The sequence below is a fragment of the Rhinopithecus roxellana genome, chromosome 6 (assembly GCF_007565055.1).
Source record: "Rhinopithecus roxellana isolate Shanxi Qingling chromosome 6, ASM756505v1, whole genome shotgun sequence".
Lineage (NCBI taxonomy): Eukaryota > Metazoa > Chordata > Mammalia > Primates > Cercopithecidae > Rhinopithecus > Rhinopithecus roxellana.
In genome coordinates, this window is record NC_044554.1 from 112,064,326 (window position 1) to 112,091,802 (window position 27,477).

Sequence of the window (27,477 nt, forward strand, 5' to 3'; positions counted from 1 at the left end):
TCAGGTGATCTGCCCACCTCAGCCTCATGAAAAGCTAGGATTACGGGCATGAGCCACTGCGCCCACCCTCCTACTAGTTTTATTATATCACTTTAGGATATTATGAAATCACAGCCATAGTAACTTCCTGTGAGAAAATGGTTTAAAAATGTGAGAGCTGGCCACATGGTCACTTAAGGAAAGTTATACATTTTGAGAAGCACAAAAACTTCTTCTATTTCCCTGAGAAAAGGTATTGATATCACAATGCAGAGGTGATCTTATTTTAACTTCAGCACTGACTATTACCACTGTGTATTTATTACATGCAGAGTACTGATGTGTTTCGAATATGGGAGAGACAGAATCTGAAAAGAGATAGCAATTTAACTTTCTGCAAGAAAATTCCGGCGTGTTTTTCATTCTGACAACTTGACTGGTGATAAGAAAGATGAGGGACTACTTTTGTAAACTTGTTTATCCTTACACTCTCAAGAACCATTTGCCACCCATTTTTCTCTGTCATATTGAAATATACCTCTAAGAAAATATCGGTAATTTCTCAGTATTTTAAAAACATAGATTCTCTTGATCAGTCTGCTAAATATTTCATAGTTTGTGTGTTGTTCATTACAAAAGAAGAGATTCCATTTTCCCAAACTGTGGAACTGAGCGGCACACTGAGATTTTAAGGAATGCGATATGGGCGCCCTGAGAAGAGACATGGTTTTGTCAAGAGCTGAGGAAAAGAAAAATTAACTCTGAGATCCCAGTCTAAAGTCAGCGTCCAACTTAGCCAACAGCCCTGGGCAATTTCCTCAGCTTCATGTACCTCGGTGTAGCCACGAGCAAAATCATTTTGTGGCACTGAACTTATGGTCTGCAACTCAGGTGCTTTCAGGACAGACACTGAGGCTTAGGGTAAGGCTGCAGGCGGCACCAGCCATCATGGGACATGCAGACCACAGAATGCAGCAACCAAGAGCTTGCTTAGGTAGGCAAGCAGTAGCGTTTGTCTACTCCATGGCCAGCCTTCATCAGGGAACTTTGAAATGTTCATTGCATATTCCCCTGTAGGCAAGTGTATTTATTGAGAAGACCTGAATTTTAATGCAAAGCTTTTCAAATGGTTGTTTGTAGCCAGTTGACCTTTGAGTCCAGACATCAGATGGTTCCATTCCTCTCCAGGGCCATGGAGCTTCACTGTGACCTTGGGGGAGGACTGTCCAGCCCTCCCCACAGTGTTGAGGGAGCAGCTCTTCTCTCCTCACTCTTCCTGGCCTCGCTAGGGCCAGTATCCCATTGTTAACACCAGCACCAGTCCCATGCCTGTGATTTCTTCTTCTTTTTTTTTTTCCTTTTGAGACAGTCTCACTCTGTCACCCAGGCTGAAATGCAGTGGAGCTATCTTGGCTCATTGCAACCTCCACCTCCTGGGTTCAAGCAATTCTGCCTCAGCCTCCCGAGTAGCTGGCATCATAGGTGTACACTACCACGCCTGGCTAATTTTTGTATGTTTAGTAGAGACAGCGTTTCACCATGTCGGCCAGGCTGGTCCTAAACTCCTGACCTCAAGTGATCCGCCCACCTCGGCCTTAAAGTGCTGGGATTACAGGTGTGAGCCACCGCGCCCGGCCTAGGGCTGTGATTGCTTTACTTCAGAAAAGAAAACACGTAGTATCTGTCTTCTGAGCAAGGCTGTGGTTCCCAACAGGAAGACATATCTAGCAAACACAGGAGAGACACAAACTCACTTAGAAGGGGAAACGTGCTTAGTCAGTGCCAGGGTTCACATGTGACAATGTTTAAAATGACCACAGAGGGAAGGAGAACAAAAAAGCAAACTTTGCCGACACTCGAGTGTTTTCTGTTTCCAAGTGGATGACCCTGCCTTTCTAGATACAACAGGTTTCATTCTTCACGCTGGGCAGGTTGCTGGGGTTTGGAGAAATCATGCTCAGGGCAAAGCATCTCCCAAGGTAGCAGTTCCCGCTGGTTGCTTTAGGTAAATGTCAGCTTGTTAGGCTGCTGGACAGATCCCATGTGGGTCCTGTTCTCTGCCATTGCCATCTATTCTCCAAGAATTCTGTTGCAATGAGAAGAAACACAGGTCAACAGGGGAGCTGAGGAATAGATGGGAGCTGCGAGCCCGAGAGCGCCAGGGCTCGGTGTGTTCCCCGCAGCAGCCATCTGCTCGGCTCGTGGAGGCGGCCAGCTCAGCCACACTTCTGAGATCAGGACTCCCTGAAGGGCCAGCAGAAGGGGTGCTTGTCAAATCCCACTTTCCCTGATGAAACAGGAACGGGAGTGTCTGGCAGAGTAGAAAACGCAGTCGGGGCCGGGCGCGGTGGCTCAAGCCTGTAATCCCAGCACTTTGGGAGGCCGAGACGGGCGGATCACGAGGTCAGGAGATTGAGACCATCCTGGCGAACACGGTGAAACCCCGTCTCTACTAAAAAATACAAAAAACTAGCCGGGCGAGGTGGCGGGCGCCTGTAGTCCCAGCTACTCAGGAGGCTGAGGCAGGAGAATGGCGTGAACCCGGGAGGCGGAGCTTGCAGTGAGCTGAGATCCGGCCACTGCACTCCAGCCCGGGCGACAGAGCAAGACTCCGTCTCCCAAAAAAAAAAAAAAAAAAAAAAACGAAAACGCAGTCGACTGAAAACCCGGGGAGGAGAGATGAGGCCTGCATCCTGGAGGGAAGATTGTCCTGAGATGTTCCTGCCATTTTTGTCCCCAGATGAGGGATGATACTAGGCACCATGGGGCAGGATCCATCCTGAATGTGTCTGAAGAGTTTTGGAGGATTTGACCATCACTGCAATAGTCTTTCTTCTACAGAAAATAAGTCTGCTAAAAATGGGGTGACAGTTACTCCCACCCAGAGGAATGAGACATATGTGTCCCCCTACAGAGGGGCGCCCCAGAGACTGGGCACCTAGAAGATTTGGTTGTTCTCCACGGCCCCATACGTCCCTGAATTTAAGTCCTTAGAGCCTCAGAAAACTTACTCTGGCTTCTGGAGTTTGCTTCTCTAAGAGTCACCGTTGGAGAAAGGGCCACTCCCGGTCCACCCTCCAGTGCAGCCTGGCAGGGGAGCCTGCTGAGCTCAGCTGTATGAGCCTTCTGCCCAGAGACAAGGACCGGGATGCGAGGAGGCAGCAGGCGAGCAGAAGACAAGACACTGGAAGATAAGACTGTGCATCAGGACCGAGGGAAGATATGTGGGAGAGGCAGAGTCCACTGAGATGCCTCACCTACCCAGGGTTCCCACTGTAAGGAAGCCACCAGTGTCCAGAGGACTCCAAGAAAAACTCAGATCCCACGTTCTGCTACTGATGGGCTGTGTGACCTCAGACCAGGAGTGCAACCTCTCTGTGCATCTGACATCTGTGTCAATTCTTCCTTAAGAGAGGAGAGATGATTTATGCCTCACCCACCTCTTCAGGCAGTGTTGAACCATGTCATCATGTGTAAAAGCATTTTTTGAAATAAGTTGTTGTCTACATGGAGGCCATGATTCATATAAAGCAATTTGATTTATACAATGAATCTCTCCATGTTTTGCTCCTTGCAAGGCTGTGTCAATAAATGTTCAAACCCATATTTGTGGAGCACCTACTACAAATAATCAGGCACTGTTTTAAGCACTTCTGATGTGCTGGTGGAAAAAAAAAACAGATGCAAATACCTGCCTTTGTTACGTTGACATTCTAGAGGACATTTAAAGAGATCTAGTTCCACGTGGATAGAGCGAAATGAAAGGGAAAGTTATACACAAACATGAGAATCATGAGGAAGAGGCTGGCACAAATACCAATTGCAAAATGGTTTATTTTTAAAATGTCAGACTCTGCCACCCTGAGATTGACTAACTATTGTCTCACCATCTCTTTGTCCTGGTTAAGTTCAGAGAATACAGTGTGCCCAGAGTGCAGCCCTGTTTGAAAGGGAAGGCTTGCAGAGTTGCAGCAAAAGCCATTTTTGGACAGACGATAATACTAAACAGAAGCTGACGAAAGAAAGAGAAAAAAATACCGTGAGAGAAGGGGGATGGTGGTGAAGGTAAAATGTTAGTGGAGCGGTAGATTTCAAATAGAATCGCCTAGGTTGAAAATAAAAAAGTAGTCATCAACTAAGGTGGAAAAATATTTCTGAGACTTGATAAGTCATCCGGACCCTGGCTGCTCACTCCCAGGGTTGTGTCGGATCCTTTGCAGGATGAGCAGAGGCCGTCAGTGTGGGATGTGTAACACGGCAGGCTCAGGGTAACTGATCTCACTATGAAAAGTCCTTCCCATCTGAGCCTGACTTTGACCTATGGCTTGTGAGGCCCCAGCAACATTGAATCCAGGGTGAAAGTCAGAGGGACCAGGACCCACTCAGCTAATTCAATCCTCTCATGCCTTCAATGGCTGGAGATATTTAGGGAGCACCTCCTATATGCTAAGCCCTAAGTAAGGTGTCAGGAATATAGCAGTGAACTGGGATGACATGTCCCTTCCCCAGTGAAACCCAGTGTGGGACAAAATGTGAGCCTGGAAAGTGAGGGTGATTCTGCAACTCATAAACAAACTGTGTGTACCAGTAGCAGGCCTTATGGTAACACCTAGGCAGGACCACCTTCTTTGCACAACTTCAGAGAGCATACCTTAATTTTTACGCAATGAATTTTGATGTATTTTTTTGTCTTTGCCTAACATCCCCAACCCAGCATCTGATGGGGATGGGAGCCCTAGCGTTATGCCGTGTGTAGGGTACCGAGGCTAGATTCCCTGAATCCTGACCAAGTGTCATCCCATGAGCCAGGGTGATGAGGCTAATCAAACAAGGAACTAAGGAGCCCGTAGGCTGAAATACAAGGTTTGGGAGAAAATGTGATGCTTGCTGGAATGACCAGATGGGCGAGGATGTTGAAAAATAAATGAGGTGTGATCATTGCAATTCATTCCCATCATTACAAAATCATTTATTATTAAGTTACACATGGACACAGTGCAGTGCCAAGGAAAAGTACAAATGAAAGGTAAAAACAAGGGACAAATGTTGCTCATGTTGCCAGTACCTTGTTCTGAGTCTTGAAGAGAATTATGTATGTTGCTGCAGCCAGACGTCTCCAAAGAAAATGATAAAATTGTAATTGGTCGACATGTTCTCTCAGTGATACCTGGATGCATTATTTTAATTCTAAGTTTTTATTCATCTCTAATGTTTTACTTCAGGCACTTCTTATTTCTTTCTTGGACCATTCCAAAAATATCCTAAACTGGTATCTCTGCCCCAGTCCATCTTCTACACTCTGAAAAAATATCTTTGATTTTATTTTTGCAGAATAGATTTTTTCCCTTAGTGGATGGGCTCCTTGGCCATCTGAGCCTTCACCCTGCTCCCTGCCACCCCCCTGCCTTGCACTCCAGGTATGCACTTTCCTGAAATTTCCCCAAAATCATAGGGAGGCTGAGGCAGGAGAATCCCTTGAACCCAGGAGGTGGAAGTTGCAGTGAGCCGAGGTTACACCATTGAATGGACTCCAGCCTGGGTGACAAGAGCAAAACTCTGTCTCATATGAGCCATTCTAGAATCGCGGGTCCCTTGCTCTTCCTCTGCACACGCCTGTGTTAATCTGGAGAGAGTCTGTTCGTTTCCCTGTTTGTTTGCCTTCTTACCAGGCTTGGAGCCCCTCAAAGCCAGGGGCTATCCTGTATGGATAGACCTTCCCCAGTGTCTAAATAGGAACTGGGATATGATAGATGCTCAATAAAAATTAAACAAGAGACAAAAGAAAAGTAGGGACCAATCTGGAATCCAATAACCATCTCTCATTTCAGGTGAAGTGGAAACTCTCAGGAAGTCGAAAATACTGGGCTTCAGACCCTGACCTAGTTTGCAGCCACCACTCCCCTCCAAAAACAATCCCGTATGAATTCCTTCTGACTCCTGAGATGAGAGGGTCACTGAGGTGGATCCTGGCCTTGGAAATCCCTGTTAGGACCTATTGGGGCCTTTTCCTTGCCCCTCACCACCACCCCAACATTACATTAGAAACCAACTCAGGCTTGAAGTGGAGTCCTCTGAGTTTGCATGAACCCCAAAATGCAGGCCCAGGCTGCTTTAGTCGGATTGGTTTCATTGCAAAAACGGAAGTTACATTCCAGTTATCTCTGAATAAAACTTGTGATGGTAAGGACACGTCCCTTACCCCTAGAAGTGAAAACTGGTGAGTCTCCAGGAATCAAGACACCTCCAGGGTCCAGCTCTCACAAAGAGGCCTTGCTTCTTTCTTGCTTCTTACCGACTGGTTTCCACGCTTGCTCATGGCTTCTCCTCTCTCTCCCTCTGGAATGCGCATTGCCATCAGAGCTGCTGTGTAACAGCTGCATCCCCATAGCCTCGACTCTCCCTCCTGCACTTTCAAGCTTCAGTCTGCCTTGCTAGCCACTCACAGACTCCTGAATTTCTAAGTTCAGGTTCCTACAGTGGACAGTAAGATTGACCTGACTCATTTCTTCATGGGGAATTTTTGGCTACAGATCGGCTGTTATCGGGTCAGGTCCCAAACCCTGGTCCAATTGACCACGTTTTACCATATTCTCATCTTGTCCTAAGAAGGATGCACAGAGGTGAGTTATTGAGCAGAATGAACCTAGGCATGGACATTTTTGGAATTTCCTATTAGAACATAAACACTTCAGAGAAGAAAAGCATATTCCATCTTAATATCTCAGAATAAAGGAGTGTATCAGCTTCATGCCCTTTCAGAGGTACAGCATGAATCTATACACATCCGGGGCCAGTTAATCTGAAGGATGAGGGGGGCATCTGAAAGCAGATGAAGAGAGAAAAGGAAGAAGGTAGCCCTGAACCTCAGAACTATGTTCCTGGATCTCATCAGGTTAGTCCTTACTCTTTGTCAACTTGATCCATTGACAGATTCTCAAAACCAGGTCAATATAGAGATATGGCACTCTTATGTCTTGTGTCAGCTGTATCTGTTATCAATAGTTTTATGAATGGCACCACCGACAAAGGATAAAAACCTAATTGCGATTTTGAAGTCTAGACAAGGAAAAAATATATATGCCAGCTTTTCTGGTCCCCCACAAGTTTTACCCTAGTGACTGTTCTCTGTCATCCCACGCAGGGTGGGCTTTGAGAACTCAACAGTCCTCTTGTGGGTTTCAGTCTTGCATCTTTTCTGGGATCTGGCTTAAATGCAGCTAATTTCCCAGTGTACTATGTTCAGTACAAGGGCACTCTGTCAGCATTCGTCTGAGCCTGTTTGTAAAGACACATAATTCACTATGAAACCAATTCATTTCAGATGTGCTTTTTCCTATTGCACAAAAGCCCCGGGTTGATTTGGCAGTTTGGCATATTATACAAATAAATAGGTTGAAAATGGGAAGTTAACAAGTGTTGGAACCTGAGGTTTCTGAAGGAGTTGGCTCTGGTGTCAACTTCAGAAGGTCATCTGGAGAAGCTAAGGGATCCGAATGTTCTTAAAAGGGAGAGAAATGCTTTAGAATAAAATGAATCCTGGGTCCACCGGCAGGCAGTCTCGTTTTTGATTTCCTAGGGAACTTAGCACAGTGGAGTTCCAATAGTTCACAGGAGATCGTGTTTCACAAAAGTTACACAAAACAATACCTTTCTGAAGAGTTTATGTTCTAATAGGAAATACCTAAAATGTATTTATCCACTTACGTTTTTTATTTTATTCTACCTTCTCTCTTTTAACACTGATTTATACAATAAGGGACAGATTAAATTAATTTCATAATAGAAATCTTGGGCTTTAAAAATTATCTTAGAAAGATAATTGTCTTCATTTGGTGTTTTTATGTTCCCTAAGTAGTTATCTTTGTTGTTTCTTGTCGGGGTTGGTAGCAATTCTGACTTCCCATTCCATATCTCATTTATTACTTCATTTAGGAAATCCTCTTTTTTTTAACTTGATAGGCTGGGCTCTGTTTCCTAATGACGTTCACCTAGTTTTAATCGTCAGCAAAAGAAACACTTAAGATATAAGTCATAGGTAATACTTATGCCTGTCTGATGAATGACGGAATCTAGCTTCCGCTGATATTTCATCTTTGACTTCTAACATGTAAGAAGCCTTTGCTTTAGTGGTCATCACTCCTCCTTTTTCATCCTTTCTCCTTTCAGAAGTGTTCATCTGTAGCATAGGATTCAGTGATCCCCAAGTGTTTTAAGCTGCGGAGCTCTTTGTTCCGATGATTGTAATTCACATAAAGGAGATAAAAGTGGAGCTGTGTGGGCTGAAGGATGAGAAGGGGAGAGGGTGGAAATGGAGCCCCAAGTTCTAGGCAAGCCTCCCCCCATCAACTCCTTCATCCTGGCAGCCTAGGAAAGGTTTCTCTAGCACAATTTGGAAACATCTGGCTGAGTCATTTTGGCCCACATTTTCTTTCTGCTGAATTCATTTCCATTCTCCCAGGGCGGCCTACGTAAATGTTTTCTAGTTCATGTTGACATCTTTCAGTTATTCATGAACTGTGACCATACTACCCTGTGAGGTTCTATGAGAAGCTCTGTGCATTGCAATTCTGTCTGCATTGCTTTGCAGATGATGAGTTACCTAAAATGAATGAACTGGTTGTGACCTATCTAAGCGTATCACGTAGAGATGCTCTTGTCTCTTGATTTCGGTCTAGGTGACAGTCAGGTTTTCCAAAAGTCCTCTCCCTGATACACACATTATTTCATTGTTTCCTGTGTGCTAAGTGCACACAGGATGCAAAGATGAATAAGACCTACCTTTACGGAGACCTCAGCCTAGCCATGACAAGAGCCAGTTATGGAGTCCCTACTATGTGTCCATTGCTTTACATACCTTTTTTCTCATTAACTCTGGTGAACATAGCCAGTAAGTGAAATGACCCGGGATTTGCAAACAAGAAATTATTCTGACTTCATAGCTAATTCCTTTCACTGATGGGCAACGCTTTATCTTACCCGGCTTCTGCCACGGAGAAACTCACAGGCAGGGCCAGGCAGAGAAGTGGTCAGTCATGCTCTAAGGTAACAAGTGCTTCACACAAGCCTGGGGTAGGAGGTGACATTTGCACAGGGCACTAAAGGATGATTAGGAGCTCATCAAGTGGAAGGAGTTGACAGTGGGACTGGGGCTGGTGTCTTTGATAATGCCTTCTAGGGGAAGATGCCAAGTGTTTTAGATTTCCCTTGCTTATACGTATTTCTAGTTTTTAGTGGCCTACTTGAATGTCATTTATATTGTCATTTACACAATTCCCCAAGGCCAAATGATATATGTGTTGCAAAGTAGGGATTGTATGAACTGATCCTTCTCTGGGATTTTTCTGCATGAGTCTGTTAATTCATGTATTTCACGTTGAGAATAAAGTATGGGCACATGAAGGTTTAGGGGATATTTTACATAAGACATTCTCCTATGTAGGTGTGAAAATCTTTCCTGACTCCAATCCTGTTGCTAAACAGTGAGGTCTAGCCCAGAAGGCACCGAGGGGAGCAGAGTTTCTGGGAAACAAGAAGAGGACGTGGAACCCCAGCTAGGGGGCAACTCCAGAGGACTTCTTTGGGATACCTTTCCCTACAGGCCACTGAAGACAGCACAGTAGTGGAAACATCTGCATCACCCACCCTGGCTTGTGTTCCCCAAACAATCTGTGGCCTCGTTCCACAGCTGGCGCCAAATTCCAGCTGAGCAGACAGCCCCAAAAATGTCACCTGGAGCCGTTAAAAAAACATAAACAAGGCATCTGTCACGCTGCCGTCACTAAGGTCATCTGGTGGTAGGAGGTGCCCGAGGAGGAGCACAGGTGGTGCCGTGCCATCGAGGGCCAGCCTCTGGGCAGACCTGCCTGTGCCAGCGCTCCCTTGCTCTGCAGCTGCATTCAAAGGTGTGAAATTGTGCAGGGCCAGATGTTAGAGGCAAAACAACCAGAATGAAATCCAGCCACTTTGGAGTGAAACACGAGAATTTTGAAACAAGATTTTCAAACTGTTAGTATTGCATCTGGTCTCCTCTCATGATTGCCCAGAGGCCACCAGCCCAAAGCTGGGGTGAAGACATGAGCTGGCGGGTAACCTGAACACGGAATTTAGGGAGTGTGTTGTTCATGCAAATCGCGCAGAGACTGAGAGTTAGAGATGGGATTTACACCCGAGCTGTCAATCAAACCACTATCTGTGTGACCTTGGACAAATTATCCATTTCCTCTAAGCACCAATTTTCATATCTGTAAATTCCTTCCTAGGATCATTGTGAAGGTTAGATAAGATAGTATGCCTGATAACGCAGGGCTGCAGAGGGCCCTCAGCGCATTTTATGTTGGCTTTCTCTACTCTCACTTACAGGTGAGGGAACAGATTTAGAGAGGGGAAGTTCATAGCACGTCAGCATCAATGATCCTAGCAAGAACCACCATCCTTTCTTCCTCCTTCCTTCAATTCCTTTTTCCTTATTTCCCTCATAATCCACTCCCCTTCCCCTTCCTACCCTCAGCACACATGATATGTTTGATGGGTAGCTTTTGGTTTGTATGTATTTTTGCAAAACACATTTTTTGTATAAGTGTATTTTTTAAATTTGTTAAATGGTTTGAGTTTATACATGGATGCCTTATGTGTTTTGTGTATATTTACATTTATATTTAGATTCTTATTTTTATCCTTAAGTACTGTGTTTATGGTCCCTCCATGTTGCTCTGTGTACGCATAATCCATTGCTTATTGTACACATAAGCCGTTGCTTCTAATTGCTGCTTAGCATTGCACGGTGTGCATCCAATCTGTTCCACAAGGATGGACAGACACCCAGGTTGCCTCCACACTGTCCCCATAGGCTATCTTCTTGTAATTCTTAAGATAGGACCAAAAGACATTTATTTACAAGTTCCCCTCTTCTATTAGACGGTGAGACAGTGAGAGAAGATTTCCTGACTTTATATACAAAGCAGCTAGCACACAGCAGTTTCTCAGTAAACACAAAGCCATGGGCTTCCCAGGCAGCTGGACACATGGGCTCAGGCCGAGCCTCCTGCGTCCTTAGTTCCCAGGCAAAGTGACAGCCTTAGCGGCAGCACTGTGATTACCGTTACCTTGTCATGAAGATTTATGATGAGTAAGGGAAGTTTAGGAAGAGAAAAGATGAAAAGCCTTCCCATGTGACGTGTACTACAATTCCTTGAAACCTGAAGACCCCACATGACACATTTGTTTATTCAAACACATACATTTGAGTGAGTGCTAACTCTAAGTGATAGTGGGTATGGATTTGGTGAACTCTTTGAATGCTGTCAGCATTTCCCCAATCTGTAGGAGATTCTAGTTCCTTAGAATTGGGCACTGAGCCCTGTTTGATGAAACTTGCTGTGGCATTTGGAGAGGATGCAGGATCCACACGTTTAACCATGGATGGATCCATCAGTCAGTCTCAGTTCACAGTAGACAAGAAAGGAGATACGTGCTGACAAGCCATGTAGGAAGTGTACTGCCTTAAGCAGTGTAAACATCTTTATTCCTGAATGGCATATCTGCTAGGTTGATTGAGAAATGTATTCGGTTTTATTTTTTTCTCATTTTTTTTTTTTTTTTTTTTTTTTTTTTTGGAGGGTGAGGGATAGCCTACTTTAATATCAGAAGATTTTTTATTTTTTTATTGAGTTGTGATGCTGAGTAAAATGACCTACCATTACTTGATGTGTAACAGAGTTGCTGTAGACCAGGGGTGGGCAAATTCTTTCTGCAAAGAACCAGGTACTACATATTTTACACTTTACAGCCACATGGCCTTTGCCACACCTGTTACCTTTGCTGTGGTAGCACATAGGCAGCCATTAGACAGTATATAAGTAAATGGGCATAGCTGCATCCCAATAAAACTTTATTTACAAAATAAGAAGGGGGCCAGTTTTGGCCCATGAGCCCTGGTTTTCCTACCCTTGTTTAGATGCTCATGCACTTGCTGCATCTGGAAATCAACATAAATATAGGAGGTCCACTAAGGCAAACCAGGTACTGTTTCTTGCCAGTATTCTCTGCTATCTATCTCTTCAGGACACTCTGAACATAATGGATAGGAGTAATATGAACAGGAAACAGAAGAAGGACTTGTACTATATTAACTTTGGCTTGGTTGTGCATGCCAGAAAACCTAAAATAACAGTGCCCTGTACACAGCAGAAGTTTATTTCTCTTTCTTGTAAACACAGTTTGGAGACAAGCAGTCCAGGGATGCTATGACTGCTCTTCTCACAAAAGCCTCCACTCATTCTATTATCTTTTCTCCATGAAGGGCTTGGTCTTGTGGTTCCAGACTGTAGCAAGCATTTCCAGTAGGAAGATGGAAAAGGCAGGTAGGAGGAGAGAGTAAATGAAGCACATGCACCCTGACAGATACTGTGACCAGCTCTGCTAGTTGCTGCCTGTCATGGTGAGTTTTAGGGGTCAGCTTGGCTAGGCCACAGTACCCAGCTTTTTCTGAAACACCAGGTGACATGTTGCTGTGGAGTTTTGTTTTGAAGATGTGATTGATAATTCGGTTCGCGGACATGGAGTGGAGCAGGTGCCCCTCTACCATGTGGGTAGGCCTTATCTGATTAGTTGAAGGCTTTAGGAGAAAATAATGAAGTCTCCCAGGGCGGAAAGGAGTCTGCCTCCAGACGGCCTTCAGGCTTGAGCCACCATCCCAACTCTTCCCAGGGTTTCTAGCCGGCTGCCCTACCCTGCAGACTTCACATCTGCCAGTCCCCACAATCCACCATCCTTAAAAATCTGTCTTTCTCTCTCCACACACACACACACACACACACACACACACACTATTGGTTCTGCGTCTCTGGAAATCCCTGCTGCATGTGCAGCCCGTTCATCTAGAGGGCTCCGGGGCAGTAGGGGGATGTACTCCTTATCCACAGCATTCTAATATTATGGAAACACAAGAGAAGGGACATGGAAGGGCAGGCAGACATTAAACTACCCAGAAGTGCCTGTGTTCTTATTGCACCTCCACATTCTTATTTTTCTTACAAATAAAGAAACAATTTAAAACGAAGGAAGCCCCAGATCACCCGGGTGTGACTCTCTATCCTTTTCCCACTTCTAGTTCAAGGGATGTACCCGTTTTCTTCTAACCAAAGAAAAAACATTGTATCCTTTTCTCTAGCAGTAGTGCCTGAAGCATGGGGTGAAGGCGATGAGTGGGTTAGGGCCTTTGGGAACTCTGTCCCAGCCAACCCTCACCATCCATACCCTGCTGGGAGGGAAAGCCATGGCCCCTGCAGCTCTCTTGGTTGATCCTACCAAGAGGAAGCTCTTCCTCTCGAAGCCTGGGGGAGGGACAGCCTTTGGGCCAAGTTAACTCTCCCAGCTATAATTTAAAGTGTGGACAAAATGGGCCCAGACGTTCAGTCTAGCTTGTTAGGCCTGGTTCTGGTCTGTGTTCTCATCCGTGAGACCCTCGGCCTCCCTGCCCACACCAAATCGTCTTGGTTCTTCTTTGAGACATTCTTACTGAACGAGAAATAATTCCCCAGGGTTAGATTAGTGGACACAAGAGACGTGTTCTGCAAGCTGAGAATTGAATTTGGCTTCAGAGACATCCTCCTCCCCAGGTGAGGTTTACCAGGCTGTAAGGCTCTCACAGGTGATTTGGGTCCATTTTTGGTGCACTTTCTTTCTCTTCCTAGATCCTTTCCTTTGTCTTCCCAGACCCTTCCCCTCAAAGGGCTGCTGGCGTTTGGGTTGCCCACGACTCCTTACCCTGGTGAGCACTGACCATGTAGACCCAGCAGCTTCCAGGAACCTCAGCATTTAAGTAATGGGCACGCAAGAGAAAATCAAAACCGAACCCAAACAAGCCTCCGAGTGCAGCGAGAATGCCTCATTGGGAGATGGAGATTTCTAGTTGAAATGTCTGAGGTGACAGTGGGCACACAGTGGCCAATTGTTGGAAAGCTGGTCCTCAGGCCAGACACCTCATCCACAGTTGCATCCCACCTTGATCTTGTTCAGGGTTTGTACGAGTTGAAGAGAAAGTGTGGGTTTTTTTGTTTGTTTTTTTATTTCTTTCCAACTAGTTTCTTTGGATCCTGGCATGACTCCAGAAGAATCATACCCTGCTGCCCCACATTCATTTTTATTTTTAGGGAATTGTAAGTTAGAAGAAGTGACTTCTCTTGCAGATGGCAAAGACTTACAATCCAAAATCATCACAACTCACAATTTAAAGACATTCTGATCTCTACCTTCCTGCAGCAGATCAGCCAGCATGCCTGTTTTTTGTAGGGGTTTTGTCTGCACATAGTAGGTCCTGGATAAACACTTGCTGATTAAACGATATTTGAAGCAAAAGCGACTACAGCTGATTGTCTACTTAGGGCAAGGTGAGTGTCAATCAGAAGAGGGAGAAATTGCATCAGGCTGCAGAGGGATGCAGGCCTGCATGGCTACAAATAAACCTAATTAGCTGTGCCTCTGCCAACAGCCCTACTCAGACACATCTGGAGGGGAGAGAATGGTTAAGGTTAGCTTGGCTTTCCCAGGTGAAAAAGCTTCTCCTCAGTTGCACCTGCATAGGACTGATTGTGCCTCAAATCCACTTGTCAGGCTGGTTGCAGGTGTCTGAGAGATTGCTAATGGAACTGGGCAAAAGTGCCCATGGGAGTGGGAGGTGAATAGCATGGCAAGATAAGCGGCTGCTGGAGTCCCCGGTTGGCAGGTGGGCCTGCCTCCGTGCTCCCCGTAGGCTCCATGGGGTACCTGTGCCCAGCGAGCACAGAGAAGAGCTGTCTTGGCTGAGCATCAGGCCCTGGTACAGTCTTTGCGAAGTGTGTTTATTGGCTGCCATGAGAGTACTTAGCTGCAAAACGGAAGTGCTTTTACTTGCAGACATAAGGAGCCTTCACTAGGGAAGCACTGAGATCAGCACTTCTTCCAGGATGCCCCTTGCAAGGTACTTGTGCTCCACCAAATTGGAACTCTTCCCAGACACAAAGGGAGGCACTGGCCCAGAGTCAAGGTCATGGCAAGACCCCTTCAGCTGGCTGTTTCTTAGCAGAAGCTGGAGTAGACAGACATGACTTGAGACGTCTTAAACTTGTGTGGAGAATCTGGGGCTGGATCTCCCGCCCAAGCACTTTGGAAGGGTCTGAAGAGACACAGGATGTGTGTGTGTGTGGGGTTGGGGCAAGGGTTTCGATCAAACATCTGGATATGAATGCCAACTCTGCCATTTTCTGCTGACTGTGAACTTGGAAGAGTTTCTTATCAGTTCAAGTCTCACTTCCCTCATAAGTGAAATGGGGATAGTAATCATTATTATGGGCTGTTGGGTCCTCCAAAAATCCATGTGTTGAAGTCTTAACACCCAGCGCTTCAGAATGTGATGATATTTGGAGATACAGTCGTTAAAGAGGTAAATCAAGTTAAATGAGGTCCTATGGGTGGGCCCTAATTTAATATGACTGATGTCCATCCTTATAAGAAGACAGATTAGGACACAGACACACACACAGATGATGTTATATGGTGGTTTAGGGTCTAGACTGCCAAGGTTCAAGTTCTGCTGTGAGTTACTTGCTCTGAGTGACCTTGGGTTTCATATTAATGTTTCTGAATATCAATTTCCTCACCTGTAAAATAGGGGAAATAATAGTCTGCCTTGTAGAGTTGCTGGAGGTGTGAGGTCAGATATTAGCCATCTAGCACTTACACTGCTGCAGGTAGCTTGGCCATTGTTATTGTTACGATTAAGGGCAGGTGAGCATGTCATGTCTTTCTTTGCTAAGTATGTCTGACGCCAAGTTAGTACTCATTGAGCACCTCTTCTGTGCAAGGCGCTGGAAAGGAGTGAAGCCTGGTTCTTTTTCCCCCCTCTTGCCCCTACTAGATTCATCCTCAAGTCTTCTCTGAATTGCTTTCCCTGCAGTCTGTAGTCACTGAAAACCATAATACTTATAGATGCTGCTTTCTAGAAATGAGCCTGTAAAGTCTTATCTTTTCTCTTGGTCTGCACAACTTTAGGGGGTAACACGTCCTGTATTTGTCAGTTGTTAACCTTCTCTTTGACCACGGAGCTCTAAATGATGGCACTAATAATGCCCAGGCAGATTTAGTTTTGATCTCCAATGAAAGATAGGCCTTTCTGTATTGGCAGTAATAAGCAAACACCTTTAGCTTGAGAGGATAAACTTAAGTACAATGTTTGTTCTCTGGAGGCATACTGATTAATTTTGAAATATGAATAAAAGGCAGTCTATTTCATTGTGGTAAGAACACTTAAGACGAGATGTGCCCTCTTTATTTTATTTTATTTGAGACGGAGTCTCGCTGTGTCACCCAGGCCGGAGTGCAGTGGCGCAATCTCGGCTCACTGCAACCTCCACCTCCCAGGTTCAAGCAATTCTCCTGCCTCAGCCTCCCGAGCAGCTGGCCGAGCTTGCCACCACCACGCCCGGCTAATGTTTTGGATTTTTAGGAGAGACGGGGTTTTCCCGTGTTATCCAGGATGGTCTCGATCTCCTGACCTCATGATCTACCCTCTCAATGAATTTTTAGTGTGCAAGTTATCTGTAGGTACAAGGTTGTCCAGCAGATCTTTCAAGCTTATTCATCTCACATAATTGAGACTTTATGCCTTTTAATTAGGAACTCCCCACCTCCCCCTCCCAGCAGTCCCAGGCAACCACTACCCTGTTCCTTTTGCCTCCATGAGTCTGGCTATTTTTGATGCCTCATAGAAGTGGAACCATGCAGCATTTGTTCTTCTGTGCCTGGCTCATTTCTCTTGGCATCTTCCCTCCAGGTTCATTCATGCTGTCACCGATGGCAGGATATCTCGTTCTGTTGTTTTTAAAAACAGCCAAAGTCAAGTATGTAGAAAGGTGGGCAGCTGAGAACCTGGTACCAGAATGTTCCAAGGAAAGGTACTGAGTGGCACAACCTGGCCTGGTTCTCCACCAGTAATTCCTAAACTTCCCCACCTGGAGGCTCCTGATGACAGATGGGTGAATGACAGAGTAGATGAGTGAGGGAGGTGGGGAGCCCTGGTGGGGCCTGGCTGGTCAAAGTCCAAGCAATCTGATCCCAGCAGGACATTCCTTTGAAGGATCATGTATCACTTTACAAATACCCACAAACTTTGCACTCTATCCATATTTGTTTAGGTGTAAAAAAACATTTTAAGCTCTTTACTGAGAAGTAAAATGGGATGCACCCACATGGATTCCCCAGCATGCACTGCTGAGCACGCCTGAGGTACCACTCCTCAGTTTAGGGTTTAGGTCAGGGGTCCTAGAATCAGTGAAGGAGGCCTGTCTTCCTCCTGTCTGCTGTCTTCACTCCTGGCTCAAGCCCATGGCCTCAGTGGGTGAGCGATGAATCCTTCCTAAGATGTGAACAGATGAGGGCTCAACACTTGACCCAGCCCTGGGGTTTTAGTTTTGTTTGTTTTAAAATGGAATCTCACCCTATCGCCCAGACTGGAGTGCAATGGCATGATCACAGCTCACAGCAACCTCTGCCTCCCGGGTTCAAGTGATTCTCCTGCCTCAGCCTCCCAAGTAGCTGGGATTACAGGCACATGCCACCATTGGGGTTTTAGGTTTAAGAGGAGTCTTCGGAAGGACAGGGTGATGTGAGGTCCTGAGCAACTCAGGCTGAAACCGCAGAGGCCTACTTTAAGGCAGGGGCTGCGATTTTCCCTGTGACTCAGGTCCTCCAGGGGTCAACTGCATTTCAGGTGTGTGAGGGGAGAGTGCCCAACTGGCTACCCAGCCCTTCTTTGTGAACCCCTATTTACTCGGCTGCTGGGGCCTCCGTGACAGATTGGCTTGGTGACTTCACACCCCAGTGGCTCCCAGAGCCAGAGATGTGACCAAGGAGGGACCTTGCACTGAGGAACCTGTGACTTTAGGAAGATCCTCTGAGGCCGAGTCTTGCTTGGCCTGGCCCAGTCTCTCCTACCAACGCTGATAAGAACTTAGGTTTCTAGCATCCCAGTAGGCAGGGTCACAAAGACAAGCTGGGAATTGATACCACTGCTGTACCCACCCCTGGACCTCCCTGTCCCGTGCAGGAGTCTAAGCCAGTGCAACCAAGGCTGAGCACACCCATACCACACGGCAAGGGTTTCACACGGGGTTTTCATTTCTTTACCCCTGGGGCTGAATCATGCAAGCTACCAGCCATCCACCCAGACTTCTTAGAGTCTGTGCCAAATGAATACTCAGACCAGAATTAAGTTCAGGCCGTGGTAGAGGTGACCAGCCGCTCTGCCATGATTTGGATTCAGCCATCAATTCCAAAGAAGCACGCAGTGCCTGGCATTTTGCGGGCTGGTTTGTTTTTGTAAAATGACGGGGCGGGAAGCAGTGCTGGGCACTGGAAAGGGGCTGAACAAGGGGAAATCTTCAATACCTTTTAAATGGAAACATGTCTATTTGGCCTCTTTTCTGTAAGGAACTATATTGGGTGTCACAGAAGTGCAAAGACTAGAGCAATCAATTCAGGCCCTGGCCTGAAGCACTTTATTATTGAGAGTTCCCCGTATATATACATGGCTAAACTCTCAGACCAGTGAATGCCTGTGACCAAGGGCCAGAGGGTGAAAATACAGGTTCCAGACCAGGAGTGAGAAATGCATCCACAGAGAGCTTGGCCACACACTGGCCCGGAGTGCAGAAGAGCAGTGCCAGGCCTCTGGGCACCGAGTTCTGAGCTTCTGGAGGGCCAGGAAATACTCCCACCTGCAAATGACTGGCTGATTGCATTTTCCTTAGAGTCTGCACCTGCATTTCCACTCCACCCACTAACTGCTCAGGTACAGGGAGCCAGGCAGGGGCCGTGGTACCTGGGTCAGGACAGGACAGCAGCCTCTGCCCTTAGGCAGGGAGTGCTAGACAGGCCATCTCCTGTCCCGCTTTGTCTCTTTCTCCTTGAGCTCAGGACACAGTGGGGGAGCCCTCATGTTTCTGTAAGGTCATCACACAGGCTGGGATTTTGTTTTTTTTTTTGTTTTTCTCCCTGTCTTTCTTTTAACGGACAAACACCCTTGAGGTCCTGGTTGATTTTCTTAGAGAAATGTAGATTCCTTGATCCCAACGATGGAACATAAGTTTTCTGAATTTTAAGGAAAATAAAGGCCAAGATTTCAACAACCAGTGTTCCTGCCAAATCCACTGGGCAAACAGAAAAGCTGTCTGCCTCCGGTGCTCCCAGACCCCCTTCCTTCTCAAACACGCATCAGACACTTTGTACCAAGAAAAAACAAAGGGCATCCCTCCTGGGGCCACCCCTGCCCCCGTCCAAGTATGCGCTGTCTGGTGCGCCCTGCGCGGGGGCCGCAGGTTCAGACACCCGGGCGCGGCGCGGGGCCCTGATGGATGCGGTGACCGAGACTGTGGCTACGGGCGCGGCGTCTCCTCAGCAGTCGCTGGCTCTGCGGCCCCGGCCCCGGCCCCGGCCCCAGCCCCAGCCCCAGCCCCAGCCCCAGCCCCAGCCCCGTGGAGCGGGCGGCCGGAGCATGCGCCTTGCGCACCGGGCCGGGAGGCGGGCGAGGAGGCAGCGCGCATCACTCGGGTCCCCTTCCTGCACCCAGCCGCCACTTGCCGGTTGCTAAGCAGTTATCATTGTTTCTGTGGCGATTGCAGAGGCTGTTGCTAATTGGAGAAGCCCCGCTTAGCAGCGGCAGCTTCTTCCTTCGGATCCTCTCTCTGCTGTTTGCATTTAAAGAGCAAACTCGGCTTGTCTGCCCACCCTCCCTCCCCCACCCTCCCCAAAATAGCCTTGTGATTTCGGAAGTATGGACTAAAATCACACTCCTCCTCACCTTACCGCTTGGACTCTGGTGGCTCCCAACTCGCCGTCAGACCCCACCTGCCCCAGCGGTGGGAAGCGCCTGGACAGACCATGACCACAGCCAAGGAGCCAAGCGCTTCGGGGAAATCCGTGCAGCAGCAGGAACAGGTAATGCTGCTTTTGGGGGTCCGTGTGTGTGTGTGCGCGCGCGTGTGCATGCATGCATATGTGTGTGCATGAGAGAGACAGAGAGGGAGGATATGTATTTATTGAAGAATTTTGTATTTTCGATTGGTTTATGACTGTAGCCCCCCGAGCCACCAAGCTGGGAGGAGACGTAAAGTGCTGGGTGCTGCTGGAGTCTGCCGCTCTCCTCTCCCTGGCTTCTCTCTGTAAAGGGCGCTCTGGCTTGATGATTAAGGTACAGGCACAGGGAGCCTCTGTCAAGGTAAACTTGGTGTGAAGCACCTCTGGACAAAGGCCTCTCTCTACAAAGCCGCCGGATCGAACGTGTTCCCTGGGAAGGTTCCCAGCTAGTACTTTGTAACTTGGGGGAAGAGGAGTGTAGCCAAAAAAAATCAGCGTATTCTGACCCTCCAACAGGACTTTGCTTTGGTTCTAAGACAAGTCAAAAGAAAATGAGCTATGTTGAAAAGACTTTTCTTTGGATACCTCGTGGACCCTTCCTCCTGTTTCCCTCAAGAGCAAACTGTCCCTGCTAGAGAAGGCGAAGGATGGATGGTCGGGATGAAGGAGGAATCGGCCGAGAAGGTGCAGGTTTAGAGGGCTGGCCGCGGACAAGGAAGGCTGCATGGGTCCCACATGGCACAGGGTGGCCGCTCGCCTTGTCCTGAGAAGGCCATGGTCTGCAGAGGCTTGAGGGGTGAGGGAGGAAAGGTGAATCAGACAGCCGCTTCACCACGCGTGTAGACATCGTAATTCCCTTCTTAGAAGATCTTGAGGGTTCTTGTCTTTTAATCATTGTTCAGTTCACCTCAGGCAGATCATTAAAATAGATCCTGGGAGACACCAATAGATTCACAAAGCAGTTTGCTCAAGCGTGGCAAATCAACAGCATAAGCTCACTTCTCCTATTTATTTTAGGGTTGCTGTTGGATCTCATTTGCTGGGATTAGGGCAAAGATAGGCGACCTCTTTAGAGTTCAGGAAGGTGAAGAGCCTCCTTGAGGACATTGTGTTGACAGAATTCCCCTCCAACTCTTCAGAGACATACATGAAGATGACTTTGGATTTGTATTTAGTGGGGTCATTTCTCAAAGCCCATTTATTGATAAAAGGGGGCCATTTTATTAGTACTATCATTATCATCATCTGAGGAACTTAAATGAAGTTTTGTTTCATCTGGGAAGAAGATTCTGTAAATATGGACATTAACATTTTTATATTCAGTGTGACAGTGTGCATAAGGGTTAATGCTCAGTATAGCTTGACAGGTTCAAAATAGACAAACCAAACCCTCCTCCTTTCAAAAATTCCACAGAATATTTGCTCAATAAAGAAATATTTCCACACTAAATTAGCATTCTGTAATTAACCGGGTTTCTTTTTATCACAGTTCTCCTCCCTCTTTAGTTATGAAATACGTGTGTGCTGGGCTTTCCGGCTTGAACTAGGACTCAGGTGGCATCCCTGACCATGGGAGAGAAGAAATCATTCTGAAAGAGGGCATTGCTGTTCATAGGTCGACACCCCAGGATTGGGAGCAGAAGCCCAATCTGTGTTATGTAAAAGACATCCCTTGTTTCCTATACAAATTTGCTCTTATTTTGCCTGATATCTCAGCATACCAGGAGAGTGGGAGTCGTTATTAGGGTGTGGGTTTTGGAGGACTTATGAGCTCTTGGTTTGATTTTATACCTTTTTATCATTGGAAATCCCATGTCCTTGAACCTGTTCAATTAGAGAAGGCTTAAACTGGTATAAAACTGAAGAGCAGAGGCAGCCATGGCTACAGCCAGCAGGTGGGACACCCAGAAGAAGAAGCAGCTGTCCTCATCCCATGCAGTTGGGAAGCTCCTTTTTCTCCCTCCTCAGAGGGGTGTCACCTGGACCTTGAAAAATGAACAGGCCCTCCCCCCTCCCATGAAGTACAATAAAGAGGGGAACAGCAGGGATAAGATAAGCCAGATGGGACACGGGGCAAAGACCCCACATTTCAAATGTATATACCTTGAGGAGACCTTACCTGGGGCCTTGAGAAACTGCTTAGAACATAAAGAGGTAAATAACCTCCTAAAATAAAATCCCTAAAGACGGTCTCTTATTCTTGCCTTATATATAATTTTGAAAGGCATTAAAACTATTCTGTGTGCTTAGACTGCAAAACTCTTAATGAGTTCTCCATTCTTTATTTTATTTTATTTTATTTTCCTTGTTGCTAATGAAACTTTTGGGATACCTCTATTCCCAGGCTGGTGGGAATGTGTAGGGAGACCAGGAAAGATGAACATGTTTCTTTATTTTTAATTATTATTATTATTTTTTTGAGTGAGAAAGAGAGAGGATTGCTGCTTTGTGGTTTGGTTTTAAAGAAGGGGATCATTAAACTCTGCTAACTCAGTAACTGCCTCCAAATCACCAAGAGTTGATTCTTATGAGAAACTCAGTGGCACCTCACATCCTCATCTTGTGAGGCATTAACCAGAGAACTGGGATTGAATGGAGCCTGATGCCGTCTCCGACATCCTCACAGCTGTTTGGTTACTGCAACAGACTACCCATTACTTCTTAGCAAGTGAGCAGAGAAAAGTGAGTTTCTTTACCAGCCTTGGTAGTTGGAAGCCAGGCATGTGGGTGATGGGTGGAAATAACTTTTGTGTGCTGAGGATGGCCAGAAATTAGGGGGGAAATTAGAAAAAAAAAGATTTTACTATTAGTTAGAGATTGTTGGGTTTTTTCTACCTTGATTTGCTAAAAAAAAAAAAAAAAAAAAAAAAAAATGTGCTAAAGATAGATAAATATGTAAAAAGAGTATTTTGGGATTTTGGGTTTGTTTTTTTAAAGGATACTAAATAAACAAGCCAGAGAAACAAGAAGAATTGTCTTCTAGGAGACTCTTTCTCTTTGGAGATGCTGAAGTTTGTTTTTAAATGAAGTATTGCGAACCCAGAGATATTTGGAAGCAATATATACTTTAATCTGAATGAACTGAGTTGGTCCTTTGGCTCTGAAGCCAATCAGGTGATATTGAGACTCCTTGGTGAAAATGGCTTAGCATTGGCTGCACCTGACCTCTGCTCCTGTACAGAAGGAAACCTGGTGAGGGACCTAGAAAAAACACAGAGGCGAGTTTGGCTTAAATTTACCATATTCTCACAAGCAAACGAAACTCTTCCTTAGAAAACCAGATTAAGAGATTTTTTCCCTTAAAATAAATAAAAGTACAAATTCATTTTAATACATACTATCTCCATTTCAAATGATTTAAAACTGAAAAGCAGCGATCAGTAAAGCTGTTAAGAGAAGACAGAAAAATTAATTCCTTCTGCTTGCAATGAGCCAGGACACATTTTTGCTCAAATATTGAGCAGGGATAAGTTTTTCCTAGCATATTCTGTGCATGTGTATGTATGTGTATGCATGCGCATGCACACACATGCACACGCATGAACACACCCACGCACACCTCGTGTGTCACGAAATCAGAGTTGGAAAGGACCCCATAGATGCACCTGTTGGTCCTAGTTCATGCTCTTGTGCTCAGGAATCTCACACATGTGTGAGATTATGTCTTTCCTCAAAAGGTCTCCAGAAAAACTTCCTCTCACATGGAAATAGCCTGTATTCCACTGGCTAACTTGGATCTTTGGTTATATGTTCAGTCACATCTTTAACTTCCTTAGACCTGAAAACCAGCTGTTCTCATCACACCTTGTATACGTGGCTGCTGGGTTTTGTTGCTTCTCAGTTTTCTGCAAGTTGCACAAATCCTAATAGATAACCCCCGATGTATCTGTTCTTCTATTAAATTATGAGCCCCAGGACTCATACTCACCTAGTATTAACTGATAAGTTAAATTATGTGTCTGAACATGTATAATAATAGCATTACAGAAGAACTTTTTGAAACGAATAGAATTTTGTAAACAACAGATTCCACAGAGTGGACATTAAAATGCATGTGAATTTTGAGAGTGGTTAGGTGGCCTCCCGGAAGGGCACATAGGTACTGTCCTGGTAAGAGGATTTCTGGTGTTCCTGTCCACTGCTCTCTGAATTTGATCTTGTTGCTTGTTGCAGTAGATACTGAAAGAGAGGATCTAACTTTGACCATTATGAGAGTTAAATTTTTTATGTAACCATATTAAGAGGAAAAGGCAATGTGAGACATCCGTATTTAAGATAAGTGTGGTAACAGGAAAAAAAGTGAAAAGAAACACAGAAAAACAAGATTCAATATTAGGACGTGCACATAACTACTGAGGAGTTCCAATAGGGTAGGTGGTCCTTTTGCAGTTCAAAAAGGGCATGGGCTAGGGTCGGTGGCCCTTTCACAGTTCACAGGGACATTGGAGGCAGCAGCCATGCTCACGTAAATTAAATTCCATCTGTGCGTGGTCTAAATTATCTAAGACTGCAGATAAAAAGAAAACTTGAAGGAACTGCTACAGAATAGGAACACCAGATTCTTAGGATTGTGTAGAAATACATCTAGGACTCATGGACTTCCACAGCCAGGAGAAAGAAGGATGGAGTTTGGCTGCAAAATGGGCTAATGTGTGAAGGATTTGAGGGGAGAACTCAGAAGTCTTGGATATCCTAGAGAGAGCAGGTCCAGAAGCAGAGCTCCCTGCTGGGAACGCCAGAGTGGGTCCTTGAGCTGATGGGGAGAAGCATGGAGTCTTCAGGGAAGGGAAACAGCTTAGCTGGTGCAGTTCTATGCTCAGAGGAGGGCCTTGTTTGTCACCGAAGAGAACAACATGATGAGGAAGCAAGCAAGCAACTAGCTTGGAGACGGCATGAGCTGTGCTCTGAGAACCAACAGGTAGTTCACAATCTTTTGGGATCCATGTCACCAACCTACTAAAAGGTGCAAATCAGCAAGTGCCATTTAGCACATGAAATGAAAGCCTAGACAACTGAGAGCAAAGGCCGTACCTGGAGGTGGGCAAGGACAAATCATACCCAGATTGGCTTTTGGTGCAACCCAAACTCAAAACAATGGAAACTGTGTTTTTGTTTGGTTTTGAAATGCTTTCTCTGTGCATTAAATGCATTTTGTTATTTTATTCTGACATTCCATTAAACCAAATCCTGCCCCTCATTCTCGATACTGTGGTTACCAGGGCAGGTGTAGTCAAGACCTTCAAATGCTCCATGGAGAACACGTGAGGGCTGGAGGGTGCTTTTCATTAACCTACACCAAAACAGCTTAGCTCCGGTGTGCACGTGGAAAGTATTAAGATACTAATCACTTAGAGGAATGAACAGTCACCATCTCTGCCTCATCGAGAATTCTAGCGTTATCATCTTTTATGGAGATGAGCTGTGCCTGTGTTTGGCACTCACTGACCTGGTTTTGCAGTAGGCATCGTGCACCCTCTGTCATTGAGAAAGAGAGGGCAGAGTGAGTCTGTGAATCCGGAGTTCTAAAAACTGAGGAAGAGTGTATAATTTGGGGAGAAAGTGATTCTCTATAAGCTCTGAGAGGTCAGTGGTTGACGTCCTTGCTTGTAAAAGATCAGACAGGTGGGGGGTATATCATCTTGTTTCAGACACTGTTTGGAAAAACAAAAGAAACTAAAGTGGTTTTATTTGAAGATGTAGGCTTGGTTAGCCTATAGCCTTAAATCATGGAAGTAGGTAACCATGTCAACTTGCATGGGGGGCTGGGTGCAGTGGCTCATGCCTGCAATCTTTGGGAGGCTGAGGAGAGAGGATTGTTTGAGCTTAGGAATTTGAGACCAGCCTGGGCAACATGGCAAAGCCCCATGTCCAGAAAAAATAGAAAAATTATCCAGGCTTGGTGGTGGCGCATGTCTGTTTTCCCAGCTACTCAGGAGGCTGAGGTAGGAGGATCACCTGAGCCCAGGGAGGTCGAGGTTGCAGTGAGCCGTGATCGCACCACTGAACTCCAGCCTTGGCAATGGAGTGATACCCTGTCTTAAAAAAAAAAAAAAGAAAAAGAAAAAAGAAAATCTGGGCGGGATGTAAATCGCAATCCTGTTTGTTGGCGCAATTCTGCATGTGGCTGATATCCTAAAGTCCTTCCTGACTTTGATAGCATGTGTTTCTTGAAGTGGGGAGTGGAGCGGTCTCAACACACACAGCCCAGGTGTGTGTGTGATCAGATCCAGAAAGTTTATTCTCTGTCCTACTCCCATGCCCCATTGTTGTTTGACCTTTCAGGACTCTTTACTGCCACATCCCAGGTAGGCCTTTAATCTCCACTGGTACCCATGGTTTAGCACCATTTTCTCATACTTGACTCTTTCTATCAAAACTGCCCCATGCGCTGTTCCACCTGGGCCTTGCTAAGTGACTGAGACAAATCTAATCATTAAACAAAAAGTGTAAGGTGGGTGTCATGCATTACTTTCCTGAGAGCATTTGCAATTTCAACAGTAGCTATTGGTGATAAAACCCAATGCAATTATTAATGGTGGAAATTTCGGGAACAAAGTTGCGGTAAGACCTGATGGAAGAAAAAAATATTTAGTCACATCGTTAAGGAATCATGAAGGTGAGGTCACAGCGGGGACAGTCTTGGCACCCTTTAAATCACTGACAGGCTATGCACATCCTGGAGGTATCTGTTCATTCTGTGTTCACGTTAGAGTTGGTCTTGTAGCAGGCAAGTACCAAATTACAGATCCTGTTGCTGCTTTCTGCTCTCAAATCCTGGAGGATTTGATGGTAACAGTGTTGAAATGTGCAGCAATTCCTTCTTAGGAAACACTGCCATAATACGCACAGGCATGGAGTCAGTGCTGTGGGTCCCCTCTGATCCTGGTGGCTGGGATCCTGAATGCAGCCCTCCACCAATGGCTTTACAAAGCACGTTGCTGATATAATAAAATCTTGCCCCTCAAATTTGTAGTGACAATTTATAGATTATTCCTTTACTAGTACCTGATCAATTTTTAAAGAAATTTAACTTCCCCTGCCAGAATTCAAGACACACTGCTTTCCCCAGAGTGAAACTGCACGAGACTCAAGCATCATCTCAAGCTGCTAAGTTATTAATTTGGAACACAGGCTTTTAAAAAATATCTGTATGTGCGCACATGTGTGTGTGGGTGTGGAGGGGGATGGGAGACAAGCCAAATCTGCTGATTAAAATGGGAACACCGTGGTGATGGTGAGGCTCTCTCAAAACACTTTAAAAGGTCGAAGTCCGTCTTCTGGACATGCTCATAAGATTTCTCTTGGAGATAATGGTAACTCATTCTCTTAAAAGGATTGGTTCAACCCCTTGAATAGGCTACCCACAGCAAGATGTAACATCACAACCAAATATATTCAAAGCATATTCCATGTCTTGTCTTTTGGAAATAATATACGACAGAGGTGGTCTTGAATAGTAGTGATGCTTGTTTTCAAGTTAATGAAGATAATGTATTTCTTTATTCTCTAGCAGTGATTCTTGAAATTCTTCATTCTTCTTAGAATATTTGAAGTTGTTATAGCATTCACTCTGGGAATTCCAAAATTATGACACTAAGTATGTATCTTAAA

General features: G+C 45.6%; 1 protein-coding gene across 11 annotated transcripts in view; it reads left to right on the top strand.

The window, feature by feature from the left end:
- The window catches only part of DPP6 (dipeptidyl peptidase like 6), a 1,166,688-nt gene that overhangs the window by 550,139 nt on the left and 589,072 nt on the right, over positions 1-27,477 (top strand). For 3 of the 11 annotated variants that reach the window (XR_004058085.1, XM_010368147.2, XM_010368148.2), the window contains exon 1: positions 19,555-19,947. The exons of 7 other annotated variants lie outside the window; for them this stretch is intronic. Coding sequence is in view for 3 of the 4 variants with exons in the window: in XM_010368147.2 (XP_010366449.1) it covers positions 19,891-19,947 (57 nt within the window). In the remaining variant the exon portion in view is untranslated. Of the gene's footprint in view, positions 1-19,554; positions 19,948-27,477 lie in introns of those variants that run through there. One more of the 11 variants, XM_030933150.1, reaches the window with a different exon arrangement.